Here is a 19850-nt window from a genome sequence, read left to right as displayed (position 1 = left end):
TCTTCTGGGGATGAGTAGCTGGTAGTTTAATTTGGGCATGCTTTTCATCCAAAATTCCGAATGCTGCCCCCTACCCAAGATAAGTTTTAACTGACTTGCCTAGTTAAATGAAGGTTAAAAACAAATCCCTAACCTCAATCCCATATAAAATGTGTGGGCAAAACTGAAAAAGCATGTAGAAGCAACAAGTCCTACAAACTTGACTCTGTTACACCAGCTCTGTCAGGAGGAATGGGCCAAAATTCAATCAACTTATTGTGGAAGGCTTCCTGAAACGTTTGACCCAAGTTAAACAATATAAAGGCAATGCTACCAAATACTAATTGATTGTATGTAAACTTCTAACCCACTGGGAAAGTGATGATAGAAATAAAAGATGAAATAAATCATTCTCTCTACTATTATTCTGACATTTCACATTCTTAAAATAAAGAGGTGATCCTAACTGACCTAAGACAGGGAATTTTTACTAGGATTATATGTCAGGAATTGTGAAAAACTGAGATTAAATGTATTTGGCTAAGGTGTATGTAAACTTCCGACTTCAACTGTATATATATATAAAAAGTAATAGACTTTCCTCAAAAAAGCTGCTGTCATCAAAATCATTGCAAGACAAGTGTGAGTGTTAGTGTATGAAGGACAAGTACAACAGTAAGGTTGTTATTATGAGGGGGGGGGAGGGGGTCAACCAAGATCTTTTTCTTCATCCACTCCTTCAGCCCAGGGCAGAGAGGTACAGTGGGGATAGTCTCCAATCCTTCTCTGCCTCCATCCCCCCCATTTACCACCACCTTCTCTATATCCCTTCACTCCAGATCCAAGCGGAGCAAGATCGTGTACTGGTTGGAGTCCTGTGAGGAGGTAAGAGAGAGGGATGATGAGGAGATGGAGTGTAGGTGGAAGCGGAGGGTGGAACTCCTGTCCTTGGGGTCTATCCCAGACCCTCGTTCTCCACCCGCATCATCAACATTTATCATAACGCAAGGCGATACCCAGATGCAGACACAGGAGGCAGATGGTTGGAGTCTTAGATGTTTAATAACCCAAAAAGAAGTAGGCAAGAGAATGGTCGTGGACAGGCAAAAGGTCAAAACCAGTTCAGAGTCCAGGAGGTACAGAGTGGTAGGCAGTATGGAAAGGCAGGAACAGAGTCCAGAAACAGGCAAGGGTCAAAACTGGGAGGACTAGACAAAGGAGAATAGGAGAACGGGAAAAAACACTGGTTGAATTGGACATACAAGACGAACTGGCCCAGAGAGACAGGAAACACAGGGATAAATACACTGGGAAAACAAGAGACGCCTGGAGGGGGGTGGAGACAATAACAAGGACTGGTGAAACTGATCAGGGTGTGACAATCATCATCATCATCATCAGCAACAGCAGCAGGAGCCAGAGGAGGAGAGGAGGAAGTACCCTGAGAACATTCACACATCACACACACAGGAAAACACACTTCATATAAACATATACATGTGGTTCTGACACACAGAAACACAAAGAAAATGCTGATAGAAATGTACTGTGTAGAACAGACTGTTTTGTGTAGATCGCAGCCCAGCTCTCACCTTTCCTGTAGTCCAGGTCTGTCTGTCTATCTGTCTTGTAGGTTTCTGTGGAGGCATGTTAATGACATACAAGCTGATAACATACAAGGTGATGACATACAAGGTGATGACACAAGTTGTTGACACATAAGGTGATGACATACAAGGTGATGACATACAAAGTGATGACACACAAGGTGATGACACACAAATGATGACACACAAGGTGATAACATACAAGGTGATGACACACAAGGTGATGACACACACACCAGATATAGACAGTACATACTGTATGCATGTACACTGAGTGTACAGAACATTATGACATAGACTGACCAGGTAAAAGCTATGATCCATTAGTCACTTGTTAAATCTACTTCAGTCAGTGTAGATGAATAACTATTTTTCATCCTTGAGATAACTGAGACATGGATTGTGTGTGTGCCATTAAGATGGTGAATGGGCAAGACAAAATATTTAAGTGCCTTTGAACAAGGTATCGTAGTAGGCGCCAGGCACACCGGTTTGTGATACACACAAACATGAATATCTGATTTGTCTGTGTGTATCTGTCTATCTGTGTACCTGTCTTCTAGGTTTCTGTGGAGGCTGGAGACCAGGGTGTTGATGATAAAGAAGGTGATCTGTCGTAGGTCCTGCCACATCCAGAACCCTAGTACAACCAGCCTGACACACACAAACACAGACACACAGAGAGAGAGAGACAGAGAGAGAGAGGAATCAGGTCAGACAATGAGAATAATAGGCACTTCTTAACATATGTTTCCATAACATAGCCCCTTGAAATGAATTAAATTGAGAGACAGAGAGAGAGACAGAGAGAGAGAGAAAGAGAGACACAGAGAGAGTGAGAGACAGAGAGCGAGAGAGAGGAATCAGGTCAGAAAATGGGAGCTTCCGATCTTTGTGTGTTTGTGTGTGCGTGCGTGTTACCTATGCACGTTTCCAAGGATGAAGCTGAGTGGCAGGGTGAAGGGGAGGAGCATGTATGACATCCCACGCATTGGGGTGTGGGTCCACAGCAACCCCATGATGTTGCATATCAACGCTGAAACACCAATCACAGCCTTGTAACATGACACTTATTTATTAAGATGAAAATAACAGTCTGTCAAGTATTCTGAAAAAAAAAGAATTATCACTTATTTAGCATGATGTCACTCGGTGTGCGTGTGTACCGTACCTGTGTGTATCCAGGTGGGCAAGGCTAGATACATGGCCAGCTCTGGGGTTGTCAGATTCCAGGGTAGATCTCCCCCTTCAAGAGAGTAATTTCTCTGATCACCTCTGGTCTCTGTCAGGGAGGACCACTCCTCTTCCTCCTCCTCTTCTTCCTCCTCCTCATCTTCCCCTTCCTCCTCCTCTTCCTCCTTCTCCTCCTTCGTTTTCTCCTCTCTCTTAATCTTTTCCTGCCTCGTCTCTATTTGTTCCTTCTCTTCTTCCACATCCTTCGCCTCCTCCCAGTCTGTTTCCAGATCTGTCCAACCGTCAGGAGGAGAGGACTGATGCTCTGATGGAGTGTTCAGAAGAGGCAGACATGGGACCAGGTCTGGTAGCGACAGGAGAGAGAGTGCGAGGAGAGAGATCGAGGAGAGAGAGAGAGCGAGGAGAGATTATTATTATTATTATCTTTCATTTGCTTTGGCAATGTAAATATATGTTTCCCATGCCAACAAAGCCCTTTGAATAGATTTGAATTGAATTGAGAGAGAGAGAGACACACACAAAACTAGATCACCTATTGGGAAACAAAGCAAAATGCATTGCTATCTGGCCCGAAATTGACAGTACACCATGGCAAACCATTTGACCATGATTACTGATCAAAACCTTGACAAAGGACAGCCAGTGAGCACAGCCTTGCCATTGAGAAGGGTAGACACAGGAAAACCTGGCTCCCTATAGCATAAAGGCTATGCAGTCACTGTGCTACATTGTTGCCTGCCATCAAATGAGGGACAGTGTCTGACAGACAAACCAACCTGCACATTTCTTTGTGTTATTTACTTATTTTCTTACTGATATCCATTCCTAATACAACCCCATCCCCCCACCCTTGATTCGTGTTCTTACTGATATCCATTCCTAATACAACCCCATCCCCCCAACAACAACAATTTAGAAAGAGAGAGAGAGGCAGAAGATAAGATAATAGAAGAGAAAGAGAGAGGCAGAGATATAAGCCGGGAGAAGTGAAGAGAAAGTAAGACAGAGAGACAAAGAGAGAGGCAGAATAGCAGTGAAGAGGAGAGAGACAGAGAAAGAGAGAGACAGAGTGAGAGTGAAGGATAGAAAGATACAGACAATTGGATTATGACTCACTAGCTATATGTCATATAATATCTTCTTGTACCATCATAAAGACTCATCTATACAGAGAACACATGACATGACCCACCACTGGTGTGTAGAAAGTGAAGGCCATCGCTGTATCCACTGTGGTAGGCCTTGTCCAAAGCCTGAGGAGAGGGATAAAGGTCATAGAAACAACACTCTGGAAAATCATTGCTCCACATCCAACATTCCTCATTTCCCTGTTGAAATAGAAAAATATGAGATACCAAACCCATTCACAAGGTTGTTAACTCTCGAGGTCCCACTCATCTCCACAATGATTGGTAAATCCACCTTAAGTAAATTTTTCTCTTACCAGGTAAGTTGACTGAGGACACATTCTCATTTAGAGCAACAACCTAGGGAACAGTTACAGGGGATGAATGAGCCAATTGTGAGCTGGGGATGATTAGGTGACTACAACAGTATGAGAGCAAGATTGGGAATTTAGCCAGGACACCAGGGTTAACACCCCTACTCTTACAATACGTGCCATGTGATCTTTTAGTGAGGCAGGAGACCTGTTTAACATACCCCTACACAGGGTAATTCGTGCCTCATACTGGCCCTCCAACACCACTTACAGCAGCATCTGGTCTCCCATCCAGGCTCTGACCAGGATCAACTCTGCTTAGCATCAGAAGCAAGCCAGCAGAGGGACACAGGGTGGTATGCTGCTGGCAAGATATGAACCACATATATGGAATACCTTACAAAACAAATTACACCTGCTTTCCTTGCTGCCGATAGGGCAGTTTAAAACACTTGTTAAATAAGTTCACTGAAGTGTGACATTGTCTCAGTTACTTATTATCACTTGTTGTAATAATCTGAAGTAATGTTTTTATAGCTGTCTTGTAGTTTATCTTTTTGGAACAGGAGTGGAGGAATATGATTTTTTTTTCAGCGTCTCTTGATAAAATGTGAATGTGTGTTTAAGTATCATCTTTTACACTTATGCGAGCAGACAGTATTTCAACCACATAAAATACGCACCTAAGAAGAACTGAAGTCTTATCAGAAAAATGTTTTATAGTTTTATCAGCTTTTTATTTCCTTAAAACCTGTCAAACTGATGACATTTAGACATTTTGCACAGGAATCTTTCCACTGTTTGAGTTGTTGCATTTTCTCCCCAGTCCCTAAACAAACCAGGTAACTTTACCGGCGTTAGCTAGATTATAATGCATTCATTCTATCTAAGTAAGACATTATTCTGGTGAGCACTACTTTATTTAGTCTTCTAGAGGAACTAGAAGGACAGGATGACAGGAGAGGATCTGCATGTATCTAACCATAGATGACAAATGTTCTACCAAAAGTCAGAAATTATAATATGGCCTACCAAATGTCGGAAATTATTAGCAGAAACTGATCTAAATTAGGGATGAATGTAGCCCAAGCCAGTAGGCTATACCGTCCAATGCAGAGTGTCAGCAAAGTCAATTATTATGGAATTATTATGGTGCATCAAACTGTGCAGGTAGCCTACTTTTTTGCATTTGTGGTCCTTTCTAGTTTGAGTAAACAATATACAGTTTCGCAAAAAATCTTAATCTTTACACTGAAATAAGTTCTGATAGTAGTGTTTTGAATATGTCAGTGTGATCTGGGTTGTCACTAAGTTAGATTCATTTGATGTGTGTGTCTCATTTGTATGATGAGTTTCATTTTGAGCAGGGAGTACATTATGTTGATTGCTGTGTTTCTTTTTGCACGATGTCTGTGGGGTTTGGGGAAATTGGCTCACTGTTTTGTGCTTTGAGTTGAGTACCTGAGATGTAGCTTCAGCAAACGTGTGTTAACAATTGGGAAAAACTGTAATAAAAGTTAATACAAATATAGCATTATGACATTTACTGTACTGCAAGGGATGGCTCTACATTCCTCCTATCCTTCTGATAGGCTTATGAGCTTCCACCCATAGAGATCCCATTACATTTCTAGAGGGGCCATGTCATAAATCCTCAAAGTTCAATTTTGGGGTGAAAATAGCAGCCATCTTGGTCAGGGATTAATCCAAAACTATTCTAATTGGAATGAATATCAGTAGAGGTGAAGGTGATGCATTTCCTGCTTTTTCTTATGCAGGAAAATAAAAGTCATGAGATGCATCAGAAATTGAAAAATGACATTTGTAACTCCACAGAAGAAAATATATGATTCTTGTTGCTAGGCTACCAGTTAGCACTTTTAACTTGTGGTTTGTGCCCACCTTTATGAAGAGTTAATACACAATTATAGCTAGTGTCTAAAATAATGATATGGATTTAATATTTGTCAAATTATTGAGCAGGTCCTCCAAATTATGCAGAACAAAAATATAAACACAACAATTTCAAAGATTTTACTAAGTTACAGTTCATTTAAGGATATCAGTCAATTGAAATGAATTCATTAGGCCCTAATCTATGGATTACACATGACTTTGAATATAGATATGCATCTGTTGGTCACAAAAAAAGGTAGGGGTATGGATCAGAAAACCAGTCAGTCAGTATCTTGTGAGTTCACCAATTGCCTCATGCAGCTTGACACATCTCCTTTGCATAGAGTTGATCAGGCTGTTGATTGTGATCTGTGGAATGTTGTCCCACTCATTTTCAATGGCTGTGCGAAGTAGCTGGATACTGGTGGGAACTGGAACACACTGTCATACACTTCGATCCAGAGCATCCAAAACATGGATGATATGTCTGGTGAGTATGCAGGCCATGGAAGAACGGGGACATTTTCAGCTTCCAGGAATTGTGTACAGACCCTTGCGACATTGGTCTGTGCATTATCATGCTGAAACATGAGTTGATGGCAGCGGATGAACCTAAGGATCTCGTCACAGTACCTCTGTGCATTCGGTAACTCTCCGTCGTTCTAAATCAATAGTTGTTTAGTATTCTGAAAATGTCGGAAACATTAATTTACTTGACCATGCTGTAGGTTATGTAACTGTTGGTTACATGCCATATGCTTTGTGGGCTACAGCTGAAAGAGGTTGCTCTCCGGTTTTGTGATGAAACAAAGGTGTGGTTGAATTTATTGTCTGAGCCTTTAGGCCTAGAATCTCGATTGCAAGGCATATGAACTGGCATGTTATAGAGCAAACAACTAATTTATCACAACACATAGGTTGTAATATGGCTTTTTGGAGGGATTGGCTTCTCCAATGATTTAACCACACACCGCTATTGGTGAGCATAGGCAGACGTTGCAATTGGAGAATGCATTTTATGCGTATTCTTTAACAGGGCTCTACAACCTTGTTCATGGAGAGCTATCATCCTTTAAGTTTTCATTCCAACCCTAATAGCTCACAATTAGCTGGTTTATAAGATGAATCAGGTTAGTTACAACTGGGGTTTGAGTGAAACCTTACAGGATGGTATAGGGTTGGAATAGGGTTGGAGAGCCCTGTAATGAAAGGCTATTCAATAGGCTACATCTGTCAGTACAAACTTTGATTGAGGAAATGATAACGTCATTTAAAAGACATTTGCGCTCCCTCACCTAAAAAAAAGTAGCACTACAACACTACTTATTTTCAACATATCAAAAAACATATCAAGATCAGGATATGGACCTCAGCTAAGAGAAGCTTCATATCTTGAATTTGCAGGGAAAACACAGATATCTGATGCATACAGTCAGTATTTGTCAACATGAAGAGAGAAAATAGGATGACACATATGCAGCCACAGGAATTGTCCATGTGTGATATTAGGAGTAATCCCAATATCATACACAGTATGTTGAAAAGACACATCGGGATTCAGAATTTGTCAGTATATGGTTCATATCCACGAAACTCAAAACATTCATTGGAAATGGTCTGTATACTCCGGAATATAAAAAATGTATTGTCCCCTGATATGGACCCTTTTTTACCCAGTTTAGTCTCAAAAATAGATGTAAACAGACCATAAATGTCTCAGATTTTTCTTTTCTTGGAAAGCAGTGAGCGCTATTATATGAAACTTGTTGAATTTAAAACTTGTCTAAGTCCTATCATATACTGATTTGAGTCAGTGTATGGCTGTGGATTGATTACATTGTTTGAATGAAATGTTGGCATATTGGTAGTTAACTTGAAACATGTATGGAATCATTCCTCTAAAACTGTCTGGCTAGCTAAGACACAGCGCAGATATATTGTTTGCATGTTTGTTGTCAGGTCTAGGGGAAGGGGGTTGTTGTCAGGTCTATGGGAAGGGGGTTGTTGTCAGGTCTAGGGGAAGGGGGTTGTTGTCAGGTCTATGGGAAGGGGGTTGTTGTCAGGTCTAGGGGAAGGGGGTTGTTGTCAGGTCTATGGGAAGGGGGTTGTTGTCAGGTCTAGGGGAAGGGGGTTGTTGTCAGGTCTAGGGGAAGGGGGTTGTTGTCAGGTCTAGGGGAAGGGGGTTGTTGTCAGGGTTAGGGGAAGGGGGTTGTTGTCAGGTCTAGGGGAAGGGGGTTGTTGTCAGGTCTAGGGGAAGGGGGTTGTTGTCAGGTCTAGGGGAAGGGGGTTGTTGTCAGGGTTAGGGGAAGGGGGTTGTTGTCAGGTCTAGGGGAAGGGGGTTGTTGTCAGGTCTAGGGGAAGGGGGTTGTTGTCGGGGTTAGGGGAAGGGGGTTGTTGTCAGGTCTAGGGGAAGGGGGTTGTTGTCAGGTCTATGGAAGGGGGTTGTTGTCAGGTCTAGGGGAAGGGGGTTGTTGTCAGGTCTAGGGGAAGGGGGTTGTTGTCAGGTCTAGGGGAAGGGGGTTGTTTTCAGGTCTAGGGGAAGGGGGTTGTTGTCAGGTCTAGGGGAAGGGGGTTGTTGTCAGGTCTAGGGGAAGGGGGTTGTTGTCAGGTCTAGGGGAAGGGGGTTGTTGTCAGGTCTAGGGGAAGGGGGTTGTTGTCAGGTCTAGGGGAAGGGGGTTGTTGTCAGGTCTAGGGGAAGGGGGTTGTTGTCAGGTTTAGGGGAAGGGGGTTGTTGTCAGGTCTAGGGGAAGGGGGTTGTTGTCAGGTCTAGGGGAAGGGGGTTGTTGTCGGGGTTAGGGGAAGGGGGTTGTTGTCAGGTCTAGGGGAAGGGGGTTGTTGTCAGGTCTATGGAAGGGGGTTGTTGTCAGGTCTAGGGGAAGGGGGTTGTTTTCAGGTCTAGGGGAAGGGGATTGTTGTCAGGTCTAGGGGAAGGGGGTTGTTGTCAGGTCTATGGGAAGGGGGTTGTTGTCAGGTCTAGGGGAAGGGGGTTGTTGTCAGGTCTAGGGGAAGGGGGTTGTTGTCAGTTCTAGGGGAAGGGGGTTGTTGTCAGTTCTAGGGGAAGGGGGTTGTTGTCAGGTCTAGGGGAAGGGGGTTGTTGTCAGTTCTAGGGGAAGGGGGTTGTTGTCAGGTCTATGGGAAGGGGGTTGTTGTCAGGTCTAGGGGAAGGGGGTTGTTGTCAGTTCTAGGGGAAGGGGGTTGTTGTCAGGTCTATGGGAAGGGGGTTGTTGTCAGGTCTAGGGGAAGGGGGTTGTTGTCAGGTCTAGGGGAAGGGGGTTGTTGTCAGTTCTAGGGGAAGGGGGTTGTTGTCAGGTCTATGGGAAGGGGGTTGTTGTCAGGTCTATGGGAAGGGGGTTGTTGTCAGGTCTATGGGATGGGGTTTGTTTTCAGGTCTAGGGGAAGGGGGGTGTTTTCATGTCCATGGGAAGGGGGTTGTTGTCAGGTCTATGGGAAGGGGGTTGTTGTCAGGTCTAGGGGAAGGGGGTTATTGTCAGGTCTATGGGAAGGGGATTGTTGTCAGATCTATGGGATGGGGGTTGTTGTCAGGTCTAGGGGAAGGGGGTTGTTGTCAGGTCTAGGGGAAGGGGGTTGTTGTCAGGTCTAGGGGAAGGGGGTTGTTGTCAGGTCTAGGGGAAGGGGGTTGTTGTCAGGTCTAGGGGAAGGGGGTTGTTGTCAGGTCTAGGGGAAGGGGGTTGTTGTCAGGTCTAGGGGAAGGGGGTTGTTGTCAGGTTTAGGGGAAGGGGGTTGTTGTCAGGTCTAGGGGAAGGGGGTTGTTGTCAGGTCTAGGGGAAGGGGGTTGTTGTCGGGGTTAGGGGAAGGGGGTTGTTGTCAGGTCTAGGGGAAGGGGGTTGTTGTCAGGTCTATGGAAGGGGGTTGTTGTCAGGTCTAGGGGAAGGGGGTTGTTTTCAGGTCTAGGGGAAGGGGATTGTTGTCAGGTCTAGGGGAAGGGGGTTGTTGTCAGGTCTATGGGAAGGGGGTTGTTGTCAGGTCTAGGGGAAGGGGGTTGTTGTCAGGTCTAGGGGAAGGGGGTTGTTGTCAGTTCTAGGGGAAGGGGGTTGTTGTCAGTTCTAGGGGAAGGGGGTTGTTGTCAGGTCTAGGGGAAGGGGGTTGTTGTCAGTTCTAGGGGAAGGGGGTTGTTGTCAGGTCTATGGGAAGGGGGTTGTTGTCAGGTCTAGGGGAAGGGGGTTGTTGTCAGTTCTAGGGGAAGGGATTTGTTGTCAGGTCTATGGGAAGGGGGTTGTTGTCAGGTCTAGGGGAATGGGGGTTGTTGTCAGGTCTAGGGGAAGGGGGTTGTTGTCAGGTCTAGGGGAAGGGGGTTGTTGTCAGTTCTAGGGGAAGGGGGTGGTTCTCAGGTCTATGGGAAGGGGGTTGTTGTCAGGTCTATGGGAAGGGGGTTGTTGTCAGGTCTATGGGATGGGGTTTGTTTTCAGGTCTAGGGGAAGGGGGGTGTTTTCATGTCCATGGGAAGGGGGTTGTTGTCAGGTCTATGGGAAGGGGGTTGTTGTCAGGTCTAGGGGAAGGGGGTTATTGTCAGGTCTATGGGAAGGGGATTGTTGTCAGATCTATGGGATGGGGGTTGTTGTCAGGTCTAGGGAAAGGGGGTTGTTTTCAGGTCTAGGGGAAGGGGGTTGTTGTCAGGTCTATGGGATGGGGGTTGTTTTCAGGTCTAGGGGAAGGGGGTTGTTGTCAGGTCTAGGGGAAGGGGGTTGTTGTCAGGTCTAGGGGAAGGGGGTTGTTGTCAGGTCTAGGGGAAGGGGGTTGTTGTCAGGTCTAGGGGAAGGGGGTTGTTGTCAGGTCTAGGGGAAGGGAGTTGATGTCAGGTCTAGGGGAAGGGGATTGTTGTCAGGTCTATGGGAAGGGGGTTGTTGTCATGTCTATGGGAAGGGGATCGTTTTCAGGTCTTTGGGAAGGGGGTTGTTGTCAGGTCTACGGGAAGGGGGTTGTTGTCAGGTCTAGGGGAAGGGGGTTGTTTTCATGTCCATGGGAAGGGGGTTGTTGTCAGGTCTATGGGAAGGGGGTTGTTGTCAGGTCTACGGGAAGGGGGTTGTTGTCAGGTCTAGGGGAAGGGGGTTGTTTTCATGTCCATGGGAAGGGGGTTGTTGTCAGGTCTAGGGGAAGGGGGTTGTTGTCAGGTCTATGGGAAGGGGGCTGTTGTCAGGTCTAGGGGAAGGGGGTTGTTGTCAGGTCTATGGGAAGGGGGTTGTTGTCAGGTCTAGGGGAAGGGGGTTGTTGTCAGGTCTATGGAAGGGGGTTGTTGTCAGGTCTAGGGGAAGGGGGTTGTTTTTAGGTCTAGGGGAAGGGGATTGTTGTCAGGTCTAGGGGAAGGGGGTTGTTGTCAGGTCTAGGGGAAGGGGGTTGTTGTCAGTTCTAGGGGAAGGGGGTTGTTGTCAGGTCTATGGGAAGGGGGTTGTTGTCAGGTCTAGGGGAAGGGGGTTGTTGTCAGGTCTAGGGGAAGGGGGTTGTTGTCAGGTCTAGGGGAAGGGGGTTGTTGTCAGTTCTAGGGGAAGGGGGTTGTTGTCAGGTCTATGGGATGGGGTTTGTTTTCAGGTCTAGGGGAAGGGGGGTGTTTTCATGTCCATGGGAAGGGGGTTGTTGTCAGGTCTATGGGAAGGGGGTTGTTGTCAGGTCTAGGCGAAGGGGGTTATTTTCAGGTCTATGGGAAGGGGATTGTTGTCAGATCTATGGGATGGGGGTTGTTGTCAGGTCTAGGGGAAGGGGGTTGTTTTCAGGTCTAGGGGAAGGGGGTTGTTGTCAGGTCTATGGGATGGGGGTTGTTTTCAGGTCTAGGGGAAGGGGGTTGTTGTCAGGTCTAGGGGAAGGGGGTTGTTGTCAGGTCTAGGGGAAGGGGGTTGTTGTCAGGTCTAGGGGAAGGGAGTTGATGTCAGGTCTAGGGGAAGGGGATTGTTGTCAGGTCTATGGGAAGGGGGTTGTTGTCATGTCTAGGGGAAGGGGATCGTTTTCAGGTCTTTGGGAAGGGGGTTGTTGTCAGGTCTAGGGGAAGGGGGTTGTTGTCAGGTCTAGGGGAAGGGGGTTGTTTTCATGTCCATGGGAAGGGGGTTGTTGTCAGGTCTATGGGAAGGGGGTTGTTGTCAGGTCTACGGGAAGGGGGTTGTTGTCAGGTCTAGGGGAAGGGGGTTGTTTTCATGTCCATGGGAAGGGGGTTGTTGTCAGGTCTATGGGAAGGGGGTTGTTGTCAGGTCTATGGGAAGGGGGTTGTTATCAGGTTTATGGGAAGGGAGCTGTTGTCAGGTCTAGGGGAAGGGGGTTGTTGTCAGGTCTAGGGGAAGGGGGTTGTTTTCATGTCAGGTCTATGGGAATGGGGTTGTTGTCAGGTCTAGGGGAAGGGGGTTGTTGTCAGGTCTATGGGAAGGGGGTTGTTGTCAGGTCTACGGGAAGGGGGGTGTTGTCAGGTCTAGGGGAAGGGTGTTGTTTTCATGTCTATGGGAAGGGGGTTGTTGTCAGGTCTATGGGAAGGGGGTTGTTGTCATGTCTAGGGGAAGGGGGTAAGAGTAGAGGGCTGGGTCTAGAGGTATCGAGGTTGTTTTGGGGTCTAGGGGAAGGAGGTTAGGGGTTGTTTTGGGGTCTAGGGGAAGGAGTAGAGGGCTGGGTGGAGAGGTAGAAGGCTCGTTGGAGAGGTAGAAGGCTAGGTGGCGAGGTAGAGGGCTAGGTGGAGCGGTATCAAGGTTGTTGTCAGGTCTAGGGGAAGGGGGTTGTTGTCAGGTCTAGGGGAAGGGGGTTGTTGTCAGTTCTAGGGGAAGGGGGTTGTTGTCAGGTCTATGGGAAGGGGGTTGTTGTCAGGTCTATGGGAAGGGGGTTGTTGTCAGGTCTATGGGATGGGGTTTGTTTTCAGGTCTAGGGGAAGGGGGGTGTTTTCATGTCCATGGGAAGGGGGTTGTTGTCAGGTCTATGGGAAGGGGGTTGTTGTCAGGTCTAGGGGAAGGGGGTTATTGTCAGGTCTATGGGAAGGGGATTGTTGTCAGATCTATGGGATGGGGGTTGTTGTCAGGTCTAGGGGAAGGGGGTTGTTTTCAGGTCTAGGGGAAGGGGGTTGTTGTCAGGTCTATGGGATGGGGGTTGTTTTCAGGTCTAGGGGAAGGGGGTTGTTGTCAGGTCTAGGGGAAGGGGGTTGTTGTCAGGTCTAGGGGAAGGGGGTTGTTGTCAGGTCTAGGGGAAGGGGGTTGTTGTCAGGTCTAGGGGAAGGGGGTTGTTGTCAGGTCTAGGGGAAGGGAGTTGATGTCAGGTCTAGGGGAAGGGGATTGTTGTCAGGTCTATGGGAAGGGGGTTGTTGTCATGTCTATGGGAAGGGGATCGTTTTCAGGTCTTTGGGAAGGGGGTTGTTGTCAGGTCTACGGGAAGGGGGTTGTTGTCAGGTCTAGGGGAAGGGGGTTGTTTTCATGTCCATGGGAAGGGGGTTGTTGTCAGGTCTATGGGAAGGGGGTTGTTTTCAGGTCTAGGGGAAGGGGGTTGTTGTCAGGTCTAGGGGAAGGGGGTTGTTTTCATGTCCATGGGAAGGGGGTTGTTGTCAGGTCTAGGGGAAGGGGGTTGTTGTCAGGTCTATGGGAAGGGGGCTGTTGTCAGGTCTAGGGGAAGGGGGTTGTTGTCAGGTCTATGGGAAGGGGGTTGTTGTCAGGTCTAGGGGAAGGGGGTTGTTTTCAGGTCTAGGGGAAGGGGATTGTTGTCAGGTCTAGGGGAAGGGGGTTGTTGTCAGGTCTAGGGGAAGGGGGTTGTTGTCAGTTCTAGGGGAAGGGGGTTGTTGTCAGGTCTATGGGAAGGGGGTTGTTGTCAGGTCTAGGGGAAGGGGGTTGTTGTCAGGTCTAGGGGAAGGGGGTTGTTGTCAGGTCTAGGGGAAGGGGGTTGTTGTCAGTTCTAGGGGAAGGGGGTTGTTGTCAGGTCTATGGGATGGGGTTTGTTTTCAGGTCTAGGGGAAGGGGGGTGTTTTCATGTCCATGGGAAGGGGGTTGTTGTCAGGTCTATGGGAAGGGGGTTGTTGTCAGGTCTAGGCGAAGGGGGTTATTGTCAGGTCTATAGGAAGGGGATTGTTGTCAGATCTATGGGATGGGGGTTGTTGTCAGGTCTAGGGGAAGGGGGTTGTTTTCAGGTCTAGGGGAAGGGGGTTGTTGTCAGGTCTATGGGATGGGGGTTGTTTTCAGGTCTAGGGGAAGGGGGTTGTTGTCAGGTCTAGGGGAAGGGGGTTGTTGTCAGGTCTAGGGGAAGGGGGTTGTTGTCAGGTCTAGGGGAAGGGAGTTGATGTCAGGTCTAGGGGAAGGGGATTGTTGTCAGGTCTATGGGAACGGGGTTGTTGTCATGTCTAGGGGAAGGGGATCGTTTTCAGGTCTTTGGGAAGGGGGTTGTTGTCAGGTCTAGGGGAAGGGGGTTGTTGTCAGGTCTAGGGGAAGGGGGTTGTTTTCATGTCCATGGGAAGGGGGTTGTTGTCAGGTCTATGGGAAGGGGGTTGTTGTCAGGTCTACGGGAAGGGGGTTGTTGTCAGGTCTAGGGGAAGGGGGTTGTTTTCATGTCCATGGGAAGGGGGTTGTTGTCAGGTCTATGGGAAGGGGGTTGTTGTCAGGTCTATGGGAAGGGGGTTGTTATCAGGTTTATGGGAAGGGAGCTGTTGTCAGGTCTAGGGGAAGGGGGTTGTTGTCAGGTCTAGGGGAAGGGGGTTGTTTTCATGTCAGGTCTATGGGAATGGGGTTGTTGTCAGGTCTAGGGGAAGGGGGTTGTTGTCAGGTCTATGGGAAGGGGGTTGTTGTCAGGTCTACGGGAAGGGGGGTGTTGTCAGGTCTAGGGGAAGGGTGTTGTTTTCATGTCTATGGGAAGGGGGTTGTTGTCAGGTCTATGGGAAGGGGGTTGTTGTCATGTCTAGGGGAAGGGGGTAAGAGTAGAGGGCTGGGTCTAGAGGTATCGAGGTTGTTTTGGGGTCTAGGGGAAGGAGGTTAGGGGTTGTTTTGGGGTCTAGGGGAAGGAGTAGAGGGCTGGGTGGAGAGGTAGAAGGCTCGTTGGAGAGGTAGAAGGCTAGGTGGCGAGGTAGAGGGCTAGGTGGAGCGGTATCAAGGTTGTTTTGGGGTCTAGGGGAAGGAGTAGAGGGCTGGTTGGAAAGGTAGAGGGCTGGGTGGAGGGGCAGAAGCCTCGTGGAGGGCTGGGTGAATGGGTAGAGGGCTGGGTGGAGAGGTAAAGGGCTGGGTGGAGTGGTAGAGGGCTGGGCGGAGTGTTAGATGGCTTGGTGGAGGGGTAGAGGGCTTGCTGGAGAGGTAGAGGCCTGGGTGGAGAGGTAGAGGGCTGGGTGGAGGGGCAGAAGGCTCGGTGGAGGTCTGGGTGAATGGGTAGAGGGCTGGGTGGAGAGGTAAAGGGCTGGGTGGAGTGGTAGAGGGCTGGGTGGAGTGTTAGAGGGCTTGGTGGAGGGGTAGAGGGCTTGCTGGAGAGGTAGAGGCCTGGGTGGAGGGGCAAAAGGCTCGGTGGAGTGCTGGGTGAATGGGTAGAGGGCTGGGTGGAGAGGTAAAGGGCTGGGTGGAGTGGTAGAGGGCTTGGTGGAGGGGTAGAAGGCTTGCTGGAGAGATAGAGGCCTGGGTGGAGAGGTAGAGGGCTGGGTGGAGAGGTAGAGGGCTGGGTGGAGTGTTAGAGGGCTTGCTGGAGAGGTAGAGGCCTGGGTGGAGAGGTAGAGGGCTGGGTAGAGAGGTAGAGGCCTGGGTGGAGAGGTAGAGGCCTGGGTAGAGAGGTAGAGGGCTGGGTAGAGAGGTAGAGGGCTGGGTAGAGAGGTAGAGGCCTGGGTAGAGAGGTAGAGGGCTGGGTAGAGAGGTAGAGGCCTGGGTGGAGAGGTAGAGGGCTGGGTAGAGAGGTAGAGGCCTGGGTGGAGAGGTAGAGGCCTGGGTATAGAGGTAGAGGGCTGGGTAGAGAGGTAGAGGGCTGGGTAGAGAGGTAGAGGGCTGGGTGGAGAGGTAGAGGGCTGGGTAGAGAGAGTAAGAGTTGTTTTGGGGTCCAACCTCCCAGTTGTAGGGGTAGAGGGCTTCAAGGATCCGGTAAACGTTGGCCACACTGCAGTTGAGGGGCATGCCGCTCATGACGATGACATACATGGAGCCAGGGTCTGGTGGACAGATGTCCGCCTCTCCAGCGAATGGTGACACAGTGAGGGTGTGTGCATAGGGAGAGGAGTGAGTTGGCTGGATACTGGACAAACCACCGTCCACATAATGCTGTGAGACAACACATACAGCTTTTTTAGCATTATTTTTCTATTCCAGAGATAGCATACCTGATTCAACCTCTCAACTAATCATCAATCCCTTGACTACTTGAATCAGATGTGCTAGTTCAGGGCTACAACAAAATTGTAAAACATTTGTTGATAGCCTGACTGGAGTGTGTATGTCTTGCATGCAGGTGTAAAAGTGTTTGAGGGTGTGCATTAAGTGAAAGTATATTAGGATTATTATTAGCCTACAGACAGTGAGCAGTGTGAGCACTCACCACTCCTTTGTAAGACGGTGGCTGTATACCATGGTACCCAGGGATAAAGCAGCTGCACAACAGAGCCTCCATGTAGGGAAAATAGGAATGCAGTTAAACATCACTGCCTAATATACAGACAGTATGACCAAGTTCTTCACATGTTGATTCTTCTATCAAATGCTTTAGGGTGAACAAGGGTCAACTGAGATTTACACAAAATATTAGCTTTCTTAACTTCTTTGGGGTAGGGGGCAGTATTTTCACGTCCGGATGAAAAGCATGCCCAGAGTAAATGGCCTGCTATAAAGCCATAAAAGCTAGAATATGCATAGTATTAGTATATTTGGATAGAAAACACTCTGAAGTTTCTAAAACTGTTTGAATGATGTCTGTGAGTAAACCAGAACTCATCAGGCAGGCAAAAACCTGAGAAAATCCAACCAGGAAGTGGGAAATCTGAGGTTGGTCGATTTTCAACTCAGCTCCTATTGAAGATACAGTGGGATATTGGTAATGTTGCACTTCCTAAGGCTTCCACTAGATGTCAACAGTTGTTAGAACCTTGTCTGATGCCTCTACTGTTTAGTGGGGCCGAAGGAGAGAGGAATGAGTCAGGTCTGCCATGAGGTGACCATGCTCTGACCATGCGCGTTCACGTGAGAGCGAGCTCTGTTCCATCGCAATTCTGAAGACAATGGAATACTCCGGTTGGAACATTATTGAAGAATTATGTTAAAAACATCCTAAAGATTGATTCAATACTTCAATACGTTTGTCATGTTTTTATGGACTGTAATACAACTTTTTAAAGTTTTCGTCCGTACTTTCCGCTGGAACTGCCCGCGCTTCGTGAGTTTGGAAAGTGTACTGAACGCTAGAACAACAAGAAGGAATTTGGACATAAATGACGGACATTATCAAACAAAACAAACATTTATTGTGTAACTGGGATTCCTGGGAGTGCATTCTGATGAAGATCATCAAAGGTAAGTGAATGTTTATAATGTTACTTCTGACTTCTGTTGACTGCATAATATGGCGGCTATATTTGTGTCTTGAGCTTGAGCTTGGGCTCTGAGCGCCGACTCAGTTTATTGCATGGTTAGCTTTTTTCGTAAAGCTTTTTTGAAATCTCACACAGCGGTTGCATTAAGGAGAAGTGCATCTAAAATGCCATGCATAACAGTTGTATCTTTTAGCAATGTTTATTATGAGTATCTTTTAGCAATGTTTATTATGAGTATTCCTGAAAATTGATGTGGCTCTCTACAAAATCAAAGAACATTTTGGAACTTCTGAACATAAGGCACCAATGTAAACTCAGATTTTTGGACATAAATATGAACTTTACCGAACAAAACATACATGTATTGTGTAACATGAAGTCCTATGAGTGTCATCTGATGAAGATCATCAAAGGTTAGTGATTCATTTTATCTATATTTCTGCTTTTTGTGAATCCTCTCTTTGGCTGGAAAAATGGCTGTGTTATTCTGTGAATAGGCACTCACCTAACATAATCGTTTGGTGTGCTTTCGTCGTAAAGCCTTTTTGAAATCGGACACTGTGTCTGGATTTACAACAAGTGTATCTTTAAAATGGTGTAAAATACATGTATGTTTGAGGAATTTTAATTATGGGATTTCTGTTGTTTTGAATTTGGCGCCCTGCAGTTTCACTGGCTGTTGAAGAGGTGGAACGCTACCGTCTCACGTACCCTAGAGAGGTTAATGTCATAGTCTATAGCAAAGCACACGCACTTAACCCCCGCCCAAACACCTGCACAACGTCCTCTCGGGATGTGAACTCTGACACCACAGTATTCTGTCCATCTGGGATGCGCGTCATGACGACGGCGAGGCGTCCACTGGCCCGGATGTGGGCGTCGTCTGGTAGCGAGCGGCGCAACAGACCTTCTATCCACACAAACACGTTCCCCGCCGGTTGCAGTGGCCCCCTCCTCTGCAGCGCAAACCTCAGCATCTCATCACGCATCATGTCTGCATGACACACAGTCAACACAGCACACACACAGACAGAGGCACAGAGAGACAGGCATAGACAGTCAGCATGACATACAGTCTGCATGGCACAGATGTAAGCTACACTTGCAGTGTGATTAAACCATGAATCAATGCATCTCACATTCCATCAGGGTCTGGGTGTTGAGGGCAATGCACTCTCTTGGCTACAATCATACCTCACATACTGGGACCCACAAAATTCCAATTCAGGTATTTCAGCTTAGCTCAGTGCTTTCTGTGGTGGTGGGTCAGCCAGGAGTTGGTAATGTTCTCTAGTTTCGCCGTGATTGGCTCAGTGTTCTGTCACCCATGGGGACACCACGTTACCGCCAAGTCTAGGGTAGAGCTTGAATATTCAAGCCCCTTGGGTGCTGCCATAGCGTTACATTAGAAGTGCTCATCCAAGAAGGCTCAAGGTCATTGGCCACAGATAAAATGACATCAAATCACGTTATATCTACAGTAGCTTTGATTGTAGTGATCATGTCAACATCATGCTTTCAAAATTTGATCTAGCAGTCATCATCATGAATCAAGCCGACAATCTTCTGACAAATCCTTTTTAAACATCTTATGGAGGAAACTGCCTGCTACTCAGTCCCAGAAGCTAAGATATGCGTAGTATTGGTAGATTTGGATAGAAAACACTCTGAAAACTGTTTGAATGATGTCTTAACATTTTATCAATGTTTATTATGAGATTTCTGTTGTTTGAATTTGGCGTCCTGCACTTTCACTGGCTGTTGTCAAGTCGATCCCGTTAACGGGATCTCAGCCATAAGAAGTTATCCTGTTGAGGATGGGGGCGCTGTTGAGACTATTTATGCTAATTGGGTAATTTTTGAAACGGCTTCCCACAAAATCCTTGATCGTACAATATGCATATTATTATTATTATTGGATAGAAAACAGTCTATAGTTTCTATAGGAGTTGAAATTTTGTCTCTAAGTGGAACAGAGCCCATTCTACAGCAATTTCCCTGACATGGAGTCAGATTTCAGAAATGTTGGCCACTGTTCTGAAGTCAGTTAAAAGGGCACTGTTATTGCTATGACTATACAGACACTGCTTACGTCTTCCCCTGGATGCCTTTACGTGATGACGATTTCAATGGGGTCGATTGCGCGTTCACAGGCACTACAAATGAAAAAACCCTGAGGCTAGTCATTCTTTTGGAGCTGCGTCATGCGCCTAGAGGACACCGGCCCGCACCTGTTCCAAGCATTAGTGAAGGGGGTAATATTACTCGGGTCATGTTTCTACTC

The 19850-nt window shown here is 47.2% G+C and overlaps 1 protein-coding gene across 1 annotated transcript; it reads right to left on the bottom strand.

Annotated features, from left to right (window-relative positions):
- Window positions 1-1042: 1042 nt before the first annotated feature.
- On the bottom strand, window positions 1043-19271 carry LOC129831889 (patatin-like phospholipase domain-containing protein 2). The gene is made up of 8 exons (XM_055895444.1): window positions 18340-19271; window positions 16579-16644; window positions 16092-16304; window positions 3973-4033; window positions 2758-3123; window positions 2508-2622; window positions 2139-2240; window positions 1043-1616 (listed from the first exon to the last, which is right to left on the bottom strand). Exons 1-8 carry the CDS (start codon window positions 18646-18648, stop codon window positions 1598-1600), a joined length of 1251 nt encoding a protein of 416 aa, XP_055751419.1. The 5' UTR covers window positions 18649-19271; the 3' UTR covers window positions 1043-1597.
- Window positions 19272-19850: the final 579 nt, after the last annotated feature.

The sequence above is a fragment of the Salvelinus fontinalis genome, chromosome 33, assembly GCF_029448725.1.
Source record: "Salvelinus fontinalis isolate EN_2023a chromosome 33, ASM2944872v1, whole genome shotgun sequence".
In the NCBI taxonomy this organism is placed as follows: Eukaryota; Metazoa; Chordata; class Actinopteri; order Salmoniformes; family Salmonidae; genus Salvelinus; species Salvelinus fontinalis.
The sequence above is the reverse complement of the archived record's forward strand: the minus strand, read 5'-3'. Positions and strand labels throughout refer to the sequence as shown.